At 45.4% G+C, this 12,117-nt stretch overlaps 1 protein-coding gene across 1 annotated transcript in view; it reads left to right on the top strand.

Moving 5' to 3' along the window:
* LOC146338917 (neural-cadherin-like) overlaps positions 1 to 12,117 on the top strand; it is a 136,160-nt gene that overhangs the window by 116,238 nt on the left and 7,805 nt on the right. Inside the window, exons 29-31 of the mRNA XM_084812882.1 lie at positions 533 to 797; positions 3,606 to 3,780; positions 4,501 to 4,745. Of these exons, the coding sequence (XP_084669008.1) occupies positions 533 to 797; positions 3,606 to 3,780; positions 4,501 to 4,745 (685 nt within the window). The remainder of the gene's footprint in view (positions 1 to 532; positions 798 to 3,605; positions 3,781 to 4,500; positions 4,746 to 12,117) is intronic.

Raw genomic sequence — 12,117 nt, 5'->3', positions numbered from 1 at the left:
TCCTGTGTAACAAGTGCTCCGGGTTTCTGAGAATCTCTCGTTAATGGAATAATGTGGATGGTTTCCTCTCCCCATGCCACATGCATAAACGACAGTTTGAAGAAGTAGGGCAAGGCTTTTGAAGCATTTTTGAACCATTTGTAATAGCTGTTTTGACATTAAATTGACACAATAATATAAATAAATCTAAGCAGGAAGAGGACTCATGAAGGGAGGGTCTGTGGCTCAGTGGTAGAGCACCGGCTTTGCATGCAAAAGGTCCCATGTTTGATCCCCAGCAGACCCAGGTAAGGCTGCGAAAGGATCCTGTCAGAAACCCTGGAAGAGCCGCTGCCAGTCAGTGTCAAGAATACTGGGCTAGATGGACCTGGGGTCTGATTTAGTATAAGGCAGCTTCCTGTGTTCCAGTTTGGAGTCATAGCTTAATCTGAGGAGTTGTTTCCCCTTCCTTGCTCTTTTCTTCAGCATTAACCAGAGCCTTCTTGTATTAGCATTCAAAAACGATTGAGACTGGTTCCTGTGTTTCTGCAAGGTGGTGCAAGGGTTATTAACAGTGTCTTACAACCTGGGAGATGGACCGGTTGCTGTTAGCCTTCCCTCCTATCAAGTTGATAATGGAGAATGGCACCATGTTTCCCTGGAGAGGAATGAAAATGAGTTCATTCTTCGCCTGGATGGAGGAGGTGGGAAGAGAGAAATTCTGAAGGCAGCAGGTGTCTACAAAGAGATCATCATGGATCCCAACAGCTTGGTGGTTGGCAACACATGCCCTGTCAATCAAAGCCACAGTTTCCAAGGTAAAGAGAATGTTCTGCCTAACCGCTATCTCGGATTACTGTCCATCATGGAGTGTTAGCTATTAAAAGAGTTCCGAGCCAGCATTTGAGCACTATTCACAATGTCTGTGTATTTGCATTTTGCCTCCATTGCTCCTGCTTTGTTATTCTTGCACAGCTATATCTGGCAGATTTAACATAACAGCACAGAGGAGGCATCTAGGCACAGCTATCCACTCACCCCTCCCTTGCTTTTAATTATTCTGACTTTTCATTTATAAATCTCAGCTTGTGACATCCTGTAAAGGGGGGTGGGTGGTGGTGAAGACAGCCGTAACATTTTAAGAGCTCTAGAGGTGGTTTTGCTAGGGAAAGTGGAAGGCAAAAGGAAGAGGGGCCAACCAAGGGCAAGATGGATGGATGATATTCTGGAGTTGATGGACTCGACCTTGGGGGAGCTAGGGGTGACAACGGCCGACAGGAAGCTCTGGCGTGGGCTGGTCCATGAAGTCACGAAGAGTCGGAAGCGACTGACCGAATAAACAACAAAGAGGTGGTTTGCTAGCAGCTCTCTTTCTCCATGAATTTATTTCCTTTCCTTTTCTGGGGTGGAGGGACTGTAGAAAAAATAGGTCTGCAGGTTTTTGGAAGGATTCAGCTTGGATGGTGAGGAGCTGGATGTGGGAGCTGGCTGTTTGTTGTGACATTCTTCCACCGCTCCACCCAAGTACTTGGAACATAAACAAGATTGCAGACAGCCCACAATAGTGCATAAGGTAGGGGTGCAGATCCAGCACAGGGGCTATATCTGGCCCACTTGGCATCCCAGTCCAGTCCTCTGAGGATCTCCATCTTGGAAAGTCTGGTGTGACTTACAGCAGAGTTACTTTATAGAGAGAAAGCGTGGCAACACAACATTTAGTATTGGAGGCAATAAATGCAGGCTAGAGCCAATTTAGAAGAAGTTCAGTTCAACTTACTTTATTAGTGTTTTTATACACATCGTCAGAGGAGGCTATCTAACACTACTTAACTACAAGCAGCCCCTATAGTGGGGTAAATAAGAAAAGGCATGAGATGTGGTCACTTGCTTCCTTTCTGGAGAGACCACATGGCACTTGCTGCAGAGGCAGAGAGAAGGAGGAAGAGCAGGGAGGGAGTAGATAAAAGGAACTGATCAGACAACAAGACAAGTGGCTGTTGATGCAATACTATCGTCCCCTAGTGTCTGGAAGCATGCACGGTTGGTTGGTTGGTTGGTTTATTTATTTATTGCATTTATATGTTCTTCCACTGATAAACAGATTCCATAGCAGTGAATAATAGAAGATAAAAAGATAAAAGAAGTAAAACACCATATTAAGAACTGTTATTTTGAAAAACAGAGTAACAATAAAAATGGTGGCTGGTCAGTCAAGACAGGCTTTCTAGAATAAAGCTGTTAAGAACATAAGAAGAGCCATGCTGGATCAGACCAAGGGTCCATCTAGTCCAGCATTCTACTCACACAGTGGCCAACCAGCTGTCGACCAGGAACCCACAAGCAGGGCATGAGCGCAACAGCACCCTCCCACCCATGTTCCCCAACAGCTGGTGTAACTAGGCTCACTGCCTCTGGTACTGGAGGCAGCACATAGTCATCAGGACTAGCAGCCACTGATAGCCTTTTCCTCTAGGAATTTGTCTAACCCCACTTTAAAGCCATCCAAGTTGGTGGCCATCACTACATCTTGTGGTGGTGAATCCCATAGTTTGACTATGACCCTATTGGGTTCTAGCATTTTGAGAGAGGGAGAAAAATGTCTCCCTATCCACATTCTCCACACGCATAATTTTGTACACTTTTTAGGAGGCACCAGAAACAGCACAGTATTGTTCCTAATATCCTGTGGAACCAACCCCTCTCCCCAACCACTGACCAGTTGCTAGTTTCCCAGCTTTTGTGCATTTTTTCCCCCATTCTAAGAGGTTGAGATGCTTCTCCTAAGGCTCAGAGGCAAGCTAAATGTTATACTAATCACATAGCGTGTAGTTAAGGTGTATCTTTTTATTTACTTTAGTGTAAACATGCACGGTGCCGATTTGGATCCGAACCATCACCAGGAGAGGATGATTAAACCTCCCCCTCCTTGTTAGCTTCCTGAAATCCCCCTGGTGTGTATGTGTGTGGGGGGGAGGGGTAAGGTTTAATCCTCCTATCCTGGAGTGTGTTGGTCCTGATCTGAACTGGGGCCAACTGTGCTTACACTAGAGTAAATAAAAAGATAACCCTCAGCTACATGCTATGTGATTACTATAATGTGTAATTTGGCTCTCAGTTACTCTGCAGAAAGAGTTTAAGCTAAAATAGGCTGGTATTTTTGGAAATTTGGTCCTGCTCCTTTTGCCTTTGCCCCACCCATCACTGGAAGGCAGCCCTGAGAACTTCCCCCAAATGGAATTCATTCAACATCCCTGGCATAGGGGGCGCGGCTGTACTTAAACGCCTGACTTGCTAGTGTGCCTGTCTGTGAGGTACCAATCTGGGCTCTTATAATGGGTAAAGAACCCATAATGCTCTTAAAATCCAGTCTGTCTGTGTCCCAGTGCACTGTACATCTCTGCTATCTAGAGCTTTAGCAAATCTTACGAACAAATGCCCTCAAAGTCTGGGGCAGAGATTGGGATGTGGGGGAGAGGGAGTTCTGACCTATTTCTGAACTTCTCTGGCTTCAGTCCATTGTTAAAAACATAACACATGCTCAGCCTTGCAGTGCGGAGACATCTGTTTCAAAAATAGTTCTTGATCAAGAGCTTTCCAGATCAAGCCTGTTTTGTATTTTGCCATAGGATGCATGAAGGATGTCAGATTCAATAACTACGGGCTGCCTCTAGATTCTTCCCCTAAGGAGCTGGTATTGACTGCCCAAGGAGTGGAAAAAGGCTGCCTTTCCGATGCTTGCAAGAGCAATCCCTGCAGCCAGCAGTTTATATGTATTGACTTGTGGATGATGCACGAGTGCAGGTAAAGTTATTTTGTTTCATAAAATCATAGGCCAGGATCAACTCACCCCTTCGGTGCTTGTGCATAATAGGGAGGGAAAAGATTAGAGTTTCTTACTCCTCACACTAGGGTCCGGATCTGGATTGAGCTCTCTGCACCTTACCTAAAGTAAATTAAAGGAAAGCAGCTACATCTTTAAAGGAATGTCTCTTTTGGCCCTCAGAAGTTGTGCACGCTTGCCCCAGTGTTCAATTTTCATTAACTTCAGTGGGGTGGTTCTCAAATCTGTTTTTAGGATGTGTTCATTAATCGTTTACTGTCACTTTTAAAACCAGGCTGGACGTGTGTGTATGTGTGTAATACGCTGTCCTCTGGTGAAGTCTTCGATGAAGTAATCTCTTTTTTATAAAAGCTTCTGCTGCAGTACATTTGTTAGTCTTGAAAGTACCACGAAACTCTCTTTGCTGGGGTTTGTGGGGGTTTGGTGGGGGGTGGCATGAAACTTTGCTGGAACACAATCCTATGAACTGGATCTATTCCAGAAATCCAGCCTCTTTAGCTCACAAGGATCATCTGCAAGCAAATTGCATTACTTTGGAACTAATGCCTGATGAAGCTAAATGGGGACCTAAAATCAATTTGGATTGGGGTGTCCTGGAGCTTTAATAGCTTTGTTTGGAGCTTTGTTGGGCCAACAGCAAGGTTAATGCTAAGTGTTCGACTTGCATTTGTGTCTTTCAGTTGCCCTTCGGGACACATGTTGGTGGAGAATGCCACAGGCCGCCACTGCATTTATACTGCATGTGCTCTGAGACCCTGTAACTTTGGCACATGCGTCTCTCAGTCTGCAAGCAAGTTCCGATGCCATTGCCCCGATGGCTACTCTGGCCGCAACTGTGAGATCATTCTGGCAATCTTCCACAAGGATGCTGGGCTGAGCTTCAGCTCCATGTTTGCCATCTGCATTTGCTTTTTGGCCCTGCTAGGTAGTTACGGCAACTACATATTGTACTATCTTTGGTGACAAACAGTGACCATCCTCCATCTGTGTTGTCCCCTCGGAATACTCTCCATGTGTCAGCTTGCCGTGAAGACTCCGACTGGGTGATGCCCTCACTGCTTTGTCCTTCAGTCTTTGTTCCATCAACCAAGACATTTCTCCTTCCCAGTGTAGAGCCATTTGCATTTCATCTGTCCTTTTCATCTTTTTGTGTTCTGTTTTGCTGCAAGTTTTGCATTCTGTGGCTGAAAATAGGTTCAGAAGGGGCGAGTGGAATGCGGAGCAGGAAGGGGGGAATGAACATAAAAAGAGTACTGCTCCTGCTAGATGAGATCAAAGATTCATCCAGTGCAGCATCCTGGCTCCCACATTGGCCAGCCACAAAGAGGGCTTGAAGGCAATATCCTTGCCCCTTCCTTGCTCCTGAGAAATTGGTACTCATTGGCATAACTGTCTCTGAAGCTGGAGGTTCCATTTGGCTATCATAGCTAGTAGCTCTTGATCAATCTGTCTTTCATGAATTTGTCTAATCCCCTTTTAAGCCTGGCTGGGAGATTATGGGAGTTGTAGTCCAACACATCTTGATGGCAGCAGGGTGGGGAAGGCTGATCTAAGCCATGTGGCTCAGAGAGATGTGTTTTTCAGGGAGCAGCTCATCATGAAGCAGACTTCCCCAGCCTAAGTCAAAAAATGTTGGACAAAGATGGAAAATCCCCTTGTTATTGTGTGCATTGTTATGGAATTATTTATAATTTATAAATTTATAAATTATACTTAATTTATACTTATACTTTACTTATTTATAATAAGTAGGGAAGTCAGAGAATTCCACCACGGATCTCGGGGAGGCCGAATGCCAGCACATTCAGCCCCCTGAAATCAGTGGCGGAACGGTCTGCCCCCCCCCCGGGACTTACCTGGGGCAGATCTTCCTGGTGGCGGCAGCTCTGGCGGCGGCTGCGGCGGTGGTTCGGCGGTGGCGGCGGCCGGTCTTCCGACCGGCTGCCACCGCCGCCATTTCCACTTAAAAAAAAAGACATGATAGGCTACGTAAATCTTTACGTAGCCTATCACGTCTGACTTTAAAAACAACAACAATGCGCGTACGCAAATGGCGGCGGCCATGGCCGCCGCCATTTGTGTTCCTTATTTTGGCACGTCTTAGTCTACATCAAGATTTATGTAGACTAAGACAGCGAAAATAAGGGGAACGCAAATAGCGTAGCGTCTGCTACGCTATTTGCATTCCCCTTATTTTCGCCGTCTTAGTCTACGTAAATCTTGACATAGACTAAGATGTGCCAAAATAAGGAACGCAAATGGCGGCGGCCGTGGCCGCCACCATTTGCGTACGCGCATTGTTTTTTTTTTAAGTCATATGTGATAGGCTATGTAAACATTTATGTAGCCTATCACGGCTGACTGCAGGGATGCAAATGGTGGCGGCTACAGCCGCCGCCATTTGCGTCCCTGCTAGCCAGCGGCCGGATGTCCGGCTGCTGGCGGAGCCGGCTGGCGGCTCCGCAGAATCCCTGCGGAGCACAGCCGGCTGGCCAGGATTCCGGGGGGAGGGACGGAGCGCCTCCCCCCCCCCCATCAACATAATCCGTGAAAGGTAAGTGGCTTTCGTACTTCCCTAATAATAAGGGATGGCGGAGAAATCTGCCACAGACTCCAATGAGGCTGGATTCTCTAGAATCCGGCCCCCTGGAGTCCGTGGCAGAACAGGCTACCCCCCCGCCACCCCGTGACATTTTCCCGGGGCGGACCTTACCTGCCGCTGGCTGGTCCAGGTCCGTCCGCTGCCGTCCATTGCCCCAGTCTGTGGACGCAAACGGTGCCCAGCATAGCAGACACTATTTGCGTCCCTGCTCTTTGCTGTGATAGGCTACATAAAGTTTTACGTAGCCTATCTCAGCTAAAGCAGGGACGTAAATGGCGTCTGCTACGCCGGACGCCGTTTGCGGCCGCAGACCAGCAGCAGACGGAAGTCCGACTGCAGATGAGCCCGGCCAGTGGCTCCATGGACTTGCCGTGGAGCTGGCTGGGGAGGATTATGGGGGGAGGGATGGATCACCTTTCCCCCCTCAGCAGATGCCCCAACTGGATGGGTGAGTGTGTTTCATACACCCCTATTTATAATATTCATTATTACTATTTATGATGATGAAGCACTTTTGTTTTGTTTTGCAAAGTGCTTTACAATATCATTTATCCTCACAGTAACCCCGTGAGACTTATTACTGTTGTTCCCATTTTATTATTTATAAATGCATAATATATGTATTTATTTCTTTACTTATTTAATGATACGTATCAATTACTCGTATTAAATACATTTCTAAGTGATTCACAAATATTAAATAAATTTTGTAGATGTGGAATTCAAGACAATAAAAGTTGATGGCAGAGAGGGGAATATTGAGTCCAGATATCCCACGTCCAACTCTACCCACTGGATTGCAGTGGTTCCCTTTGCCAACTAGAAAAACTGCTAGAAAAGAATGCGGCAGCGGAAGTATGATTCCTGCTAGGTGTTTTTTTTCCCCCTGTCTTAAACGCCCCAGATGTAAAGGCACTTAGGTCTGAGTCAGCTCTTTGCATGTACTCTACAGTCTTAGTTCATTTACATCCCCTACATATCAACCCCAGAAGGTTCTGTAGAATTCTAGCCTCCAACTGCAGAGAAACCTCATCTCTGTTCTAATAGTTTTTGCACTGGGCTCTTTCGAAGTCACCCTAGTTTGATCTTGCAGTGACTTGGAAAATTAATTGCTTCCTTTTTTGTGGGGGTATGTTGTCACTACTAGTCTAGCCCTACTCAGATGTTAAAATTACTCATGCAGTGACGGAGAACAGGAACAAGTGTGCTGGCTCCACCAGCCCATCACTGCCTTTGCCACCTTCCACGGCTTGGAGGCATATGTAGAGGTTTCCCTTGCAATTTGGAAAATCAGGGTTCTACATTACTTGGAGAACTTCCACGAGTCGAAAAGACTCCCTGCCACAGACATTTGCCTCCAACTCACGGAGTGCCCCAAGGATGGCAATAAAAGGGAGCAGAGCTAGCATGCTTGTCCCCACTCTCCATCATCGTGTGTCACTTGAATGTTTGAATAGGGCTTCTATTTTTACATTTTTACATTCCTGTTGCGTTCCTGTTGAATATGTTCGCCATGCAGACATGGGACAAGTATTTGTGACTAGGTCAGAATTACTTTTCAGAATGGTAAGAACCTCTGCTCTTTAGGTAAACAGGCAGTTTGTAAACAGTTGGTGTTTCTGCTCTAGATTTTTTAGACATGATGTGTTTATGAGGCCATATTGTGCTATAGTTGGGTTTGGAGAAGAATTTCCCAAGCACAACCTTCATACTTGCAACGAGGAACAGAAAAGGTGTGATTGGAACAGTGTTAAATATTGTTCTCAGCTACTGAAAGCTTAGTGTGCTGGTAGGCTTTTTTCTGAGAAAGCTTTTTATGACTGTGCAATGTACATTTCTGTTGAGTTTGATGCACATTAAAGTTGGCTTCTAGATGTAACACTTGGCATCCAGTGGCACTTTTTGACAGACAGTATCAGAGGAGCAGCTTTTCTGAGAGTTGTGTCTTTAGAATGCAAGAATGAAAGGATCTTGGAAGACAAGGAGCTGCATTCAGCACTAGATTTCTCCTTTTCAAAGAGATTTCTTCATAATATGAATAGAGCTCTTCTTTGTGCTAGGCATAGTGAAATGTGAAGCCAAAACGTATCCCTTGGGTACATGGTCAGGCCATCTCAATGTTCTCCAAGCCATGTCGTGGCTGTTCTTGGCTATGTGGCCCTGCTCTGTCTAAAGGACACATATGTCTACTGATTTTAGTAGCCTTGATTGACATTGCTGCTATGGGTGGTGAAAAGGATCCCATTTGTTACACCAAATTGTTAAAGGAGACATTTTATTCAGGGTATTTCTTTTGCATGTTTGTGTATCTTAGAACCAGATGTTCTATTAAAATATTTTGAGGAAAGGATGATTCATATGGTTATACCAGTGGGATGCAGCTTGGAATATTCGATATTTCAACCAGTTATTTAAATCTTGCAATCTGAGCCCATGCCTTTGTACTTGATAAGACTTCCCACTGAGTCAAATAAGTGTGCATAAGACTGCAGCCTTAAATATATTTTATTTGGATCATTTGCCACTGACTATAGTAGAACCTAGCAAGGATGGATGGATGGATGGATGGATGGATGGATTATTACATTTATATCCCACCCTTCCTTGAAGGATTGGCTTACAAGGCTCCTAACTGATTTTTATCCTCAAAACATCCCCATGAGGAAGGTAAGGCTGAGTGATACTTAGTTAGTGGGGATTTGACCCTGGGTGTTGGGAGGGGCTGTAGCTCAGTAGTAGAGCCCCTGGTTTGCATGCCGAAGGTCCCGCTTTCAATCCCCAGCCTCTCCAAGTAGGGCTGGAAAAACATCTGCCTGAAACCCTGGAGATCTGCTGCCAGTTGGTGTTGACAATATTGGGCTAGATGGACCAGTGGTCTGGCTTGGGTTAAGGCAGCTTTGTATGTTCCTGAGTTCTAGCTTAACATTTTAACCCAGACTTCCCAGCCCTCCAGATGTTTTGGACCACAACTCTCATCAGCATAGGAATGATGGGAGCTGTAGTGCAAAAGGTTGGGAAGGTCTGCTTTCACCACTGCACCCCATTGAGTCTTAAGTTGGCAACCTTAAGGCTGCAATCTTGTGTATGTGTACCTTGGAGTACAATTGAATTCTGGGATTTACTTCTGAGTAAACACGCTTAGGGTTCTGCTACACATAATTGCAAGTTTCGAAACCCAGCATTTTGACTGGAACTATATCAAGTGTTAAGTATGGCTCACAGTCTATGGGAAGGTAGAACAGCTTCATCTGTTAATGAACAAAGGTTTTGTGGAAACGTTTTAGAGGGGCAATTTCATGCTAATTTCATTGATAATCATAAGACTGTCAGAAAGAAATGCGAGCCAAGGTTAGGGTTTTTTTAAGTAACCACTGAGGGTTAAACTAGATGAGATGCCATTCATGCAATTAGAAATTTATGAATGGCTATTTAAAGTAAATAGACGTGGGATGGGGTGTGTGTGTGTGTGTGTGTGTGTGTGTCCAGTTTGGGACCCTGGCAGAGGGGCGAGAAGGAGCTTTAATCTTTTCCTCCCACCTGAGGTCCCGATCTGAATTGGGGGGCCCAGATCTGCTATTTGCATTGGAAGAAAAACATCCATTGGCATGATCGAGATCGTTTCTTCTAATGCAAATGGAAGATGCAAGCCCCCCAATTCCAGGACTGCAGTAGGGGGCAAAGGGTTCGCCCCCCGCACCTCTCATAATGATCAGGGCCACCTGTGCCTGCTGTTCACTTTTCAAAAGCTCCATGAACAGTATCTTGGCTAGTTTGCTCCTGAGAGCACACTCTGCCATGAGCATTCACCTTCAGTTTTCTTAATTGAAGCGGACACTTGCTTGTTGTCTTTATGTAAACTTCAATTCAAATATATTACAGAAGTCAAACTTCAGGAAAACAAACAAACCCTGTGCCTGAATTATTTTTCTAATAAAATTTGTAATGCACAACTCTCTTCTCCTTTGTATAATGTCATGGGGCTCCTTCACACGGAGCTTTTATCCTACTATTGAGATGGCTCAATCACAGAAGTTTGTGGGCTCTTTAGATGATGCCATGAGCCTCCAAGGCATCTCCTCCACTAAATGCCCTTTGTTCCGTTTTAAATAGATTGCAGATAATGAGCTATCAAATTACCCAGTGGTATTCCACTTGAGTTCCCTCCATGAAAAGAGGAAAGGCGGCAAGAAGAGGAGCAAGATCAATGAAAGATATGGAAGACTCAGATACGGGGAGAAGGAGGGGAAAGGGGGGGGGAAAGGAAGCACGTGAAAAAGGGAGTTGTTGTGATCCTGCATTTAAAATGGAAGCAGAAAGCCCCATTTTAAATGCAGGATTTCAGGCCGGTGTAGAGATGCCCATTGTCATAAATTCCATTATTTTTCATAGCTTGTTTGTTCCTTGTGATGTTTCCCATTTTGTGTAATGAACTAAAAGTGTGGTTTGTGCTTTGGGTTTTCCTCATGCCAAGGCAGTGGCCAATTTCTTTTACTGCATAGGATCCAGACTAAACTTTTTTGAAATTAACGGGACAAGTAAGTCCTGACCTGAAGCCCCATTGCTTCAGTGGGAACTACTTTCAACTACCTCCATCTGGACCTATCCCGTAGTATTTTTTATGGGTTGGATCCAGATTTAGATATATACGTCTGGACTGATGGAATTGGACTTCTCCCCTCCCCCACTTCCTATGGCATCTCCTCCAGCCCTCTAAAAATGCTACACAGAGGGGCTGGAGACCCTGCTGAATGTGTGATCTGTGTTGCAGGGGGAAAGGGAAGATCCTCCCACAAATTTGGCAGAGCCACGTTCCATGAGTAGAGCCCTTCTGTCATAGAATCATAGAATAGTAGTGCTGGAAGGGGCCTACAAGACCATCAAGTCCAACCCCCTGCTCAGTGCAGGAATTCAAGTCAAAGCATCCCTGACAAATGGCTGTCCAGCCTTATCTTGAATGCCTCCAGTGTGGGAGAGCCCACCACCTCCCTAGGTAATTGGTTCCATTGTCATATTGCTCTAACAGTCAGGAAGTTTTTCCTGATGTTCAGCCGGAATCTGGCTTCCTGTAACTTGAGCCCATTATTCTGTGTCCTACACTCTGGGATGATTGAGAAGAGATCCTGGCCTTCCTGTCTGTGACAACCTTTCAAGTACTTGAAGAGCGCTATCCTATGTCCCCTCAGTCTTCTCTTCTCCAGGCTAAATATGTCCACTTCTTTCAGTCTCTCCTCATAGGGCTTTGTTTCCAGTCCCCTGATCATCTTCGTTGCCCTCCTCTGAACCCTCTCCAGTTTGTCTGCATCCTTCTTAAAATGTGGTGCCTAGAAGGTACACAGTACTCCAGATGAGGCCTAACCAGTGCTGAGCAGATGGGAACTAATACTTCAATGAAGGGCAGATCTTGGATCCAACCCCAGATGTTCATTAGGGCTACAATGTTTAATTGGTTAAAATGCTTTAACAAAGCAAATCGGGCGGCGAGGTGGGGGGAGAGGAAGAATGGCGCTCAATGTGGACAGAGCAGGAGCTTGGGGGCCCAGGTTTTTTTCATTTTTTGTTCCTCATGCAAAGGCATAGGGTTAATTGTTTCCATCCTACTGACAGCTAAAGAAAAGGAAATTAACTATGCCAACTCCATGGCTGCCATAGTTCTTGGCCTGTTTTTTGTAGGGATGTACGAAAGTCACTTACCTTT

This window comes from Heloderma suspectum, chromosome 8, assembly GCF_057233095.1.
Source record: "Heloderma suspectum isolate Gila_16-S chromosome 8, 16-S_ref, whole genome shotgun sequence".
NCBI classification, from domain to species: Eukaryota; Metazoa; Chordata; class Lepidosauria; order Squamata; family Helodermatidae; genus Heloderma; species Heloderma suspectum.
The sequence above is the reverse complement of the archived record's forward strand: the minus strand, read 5'-3'. Positions and strand labels throughout refer to the sequence as shown.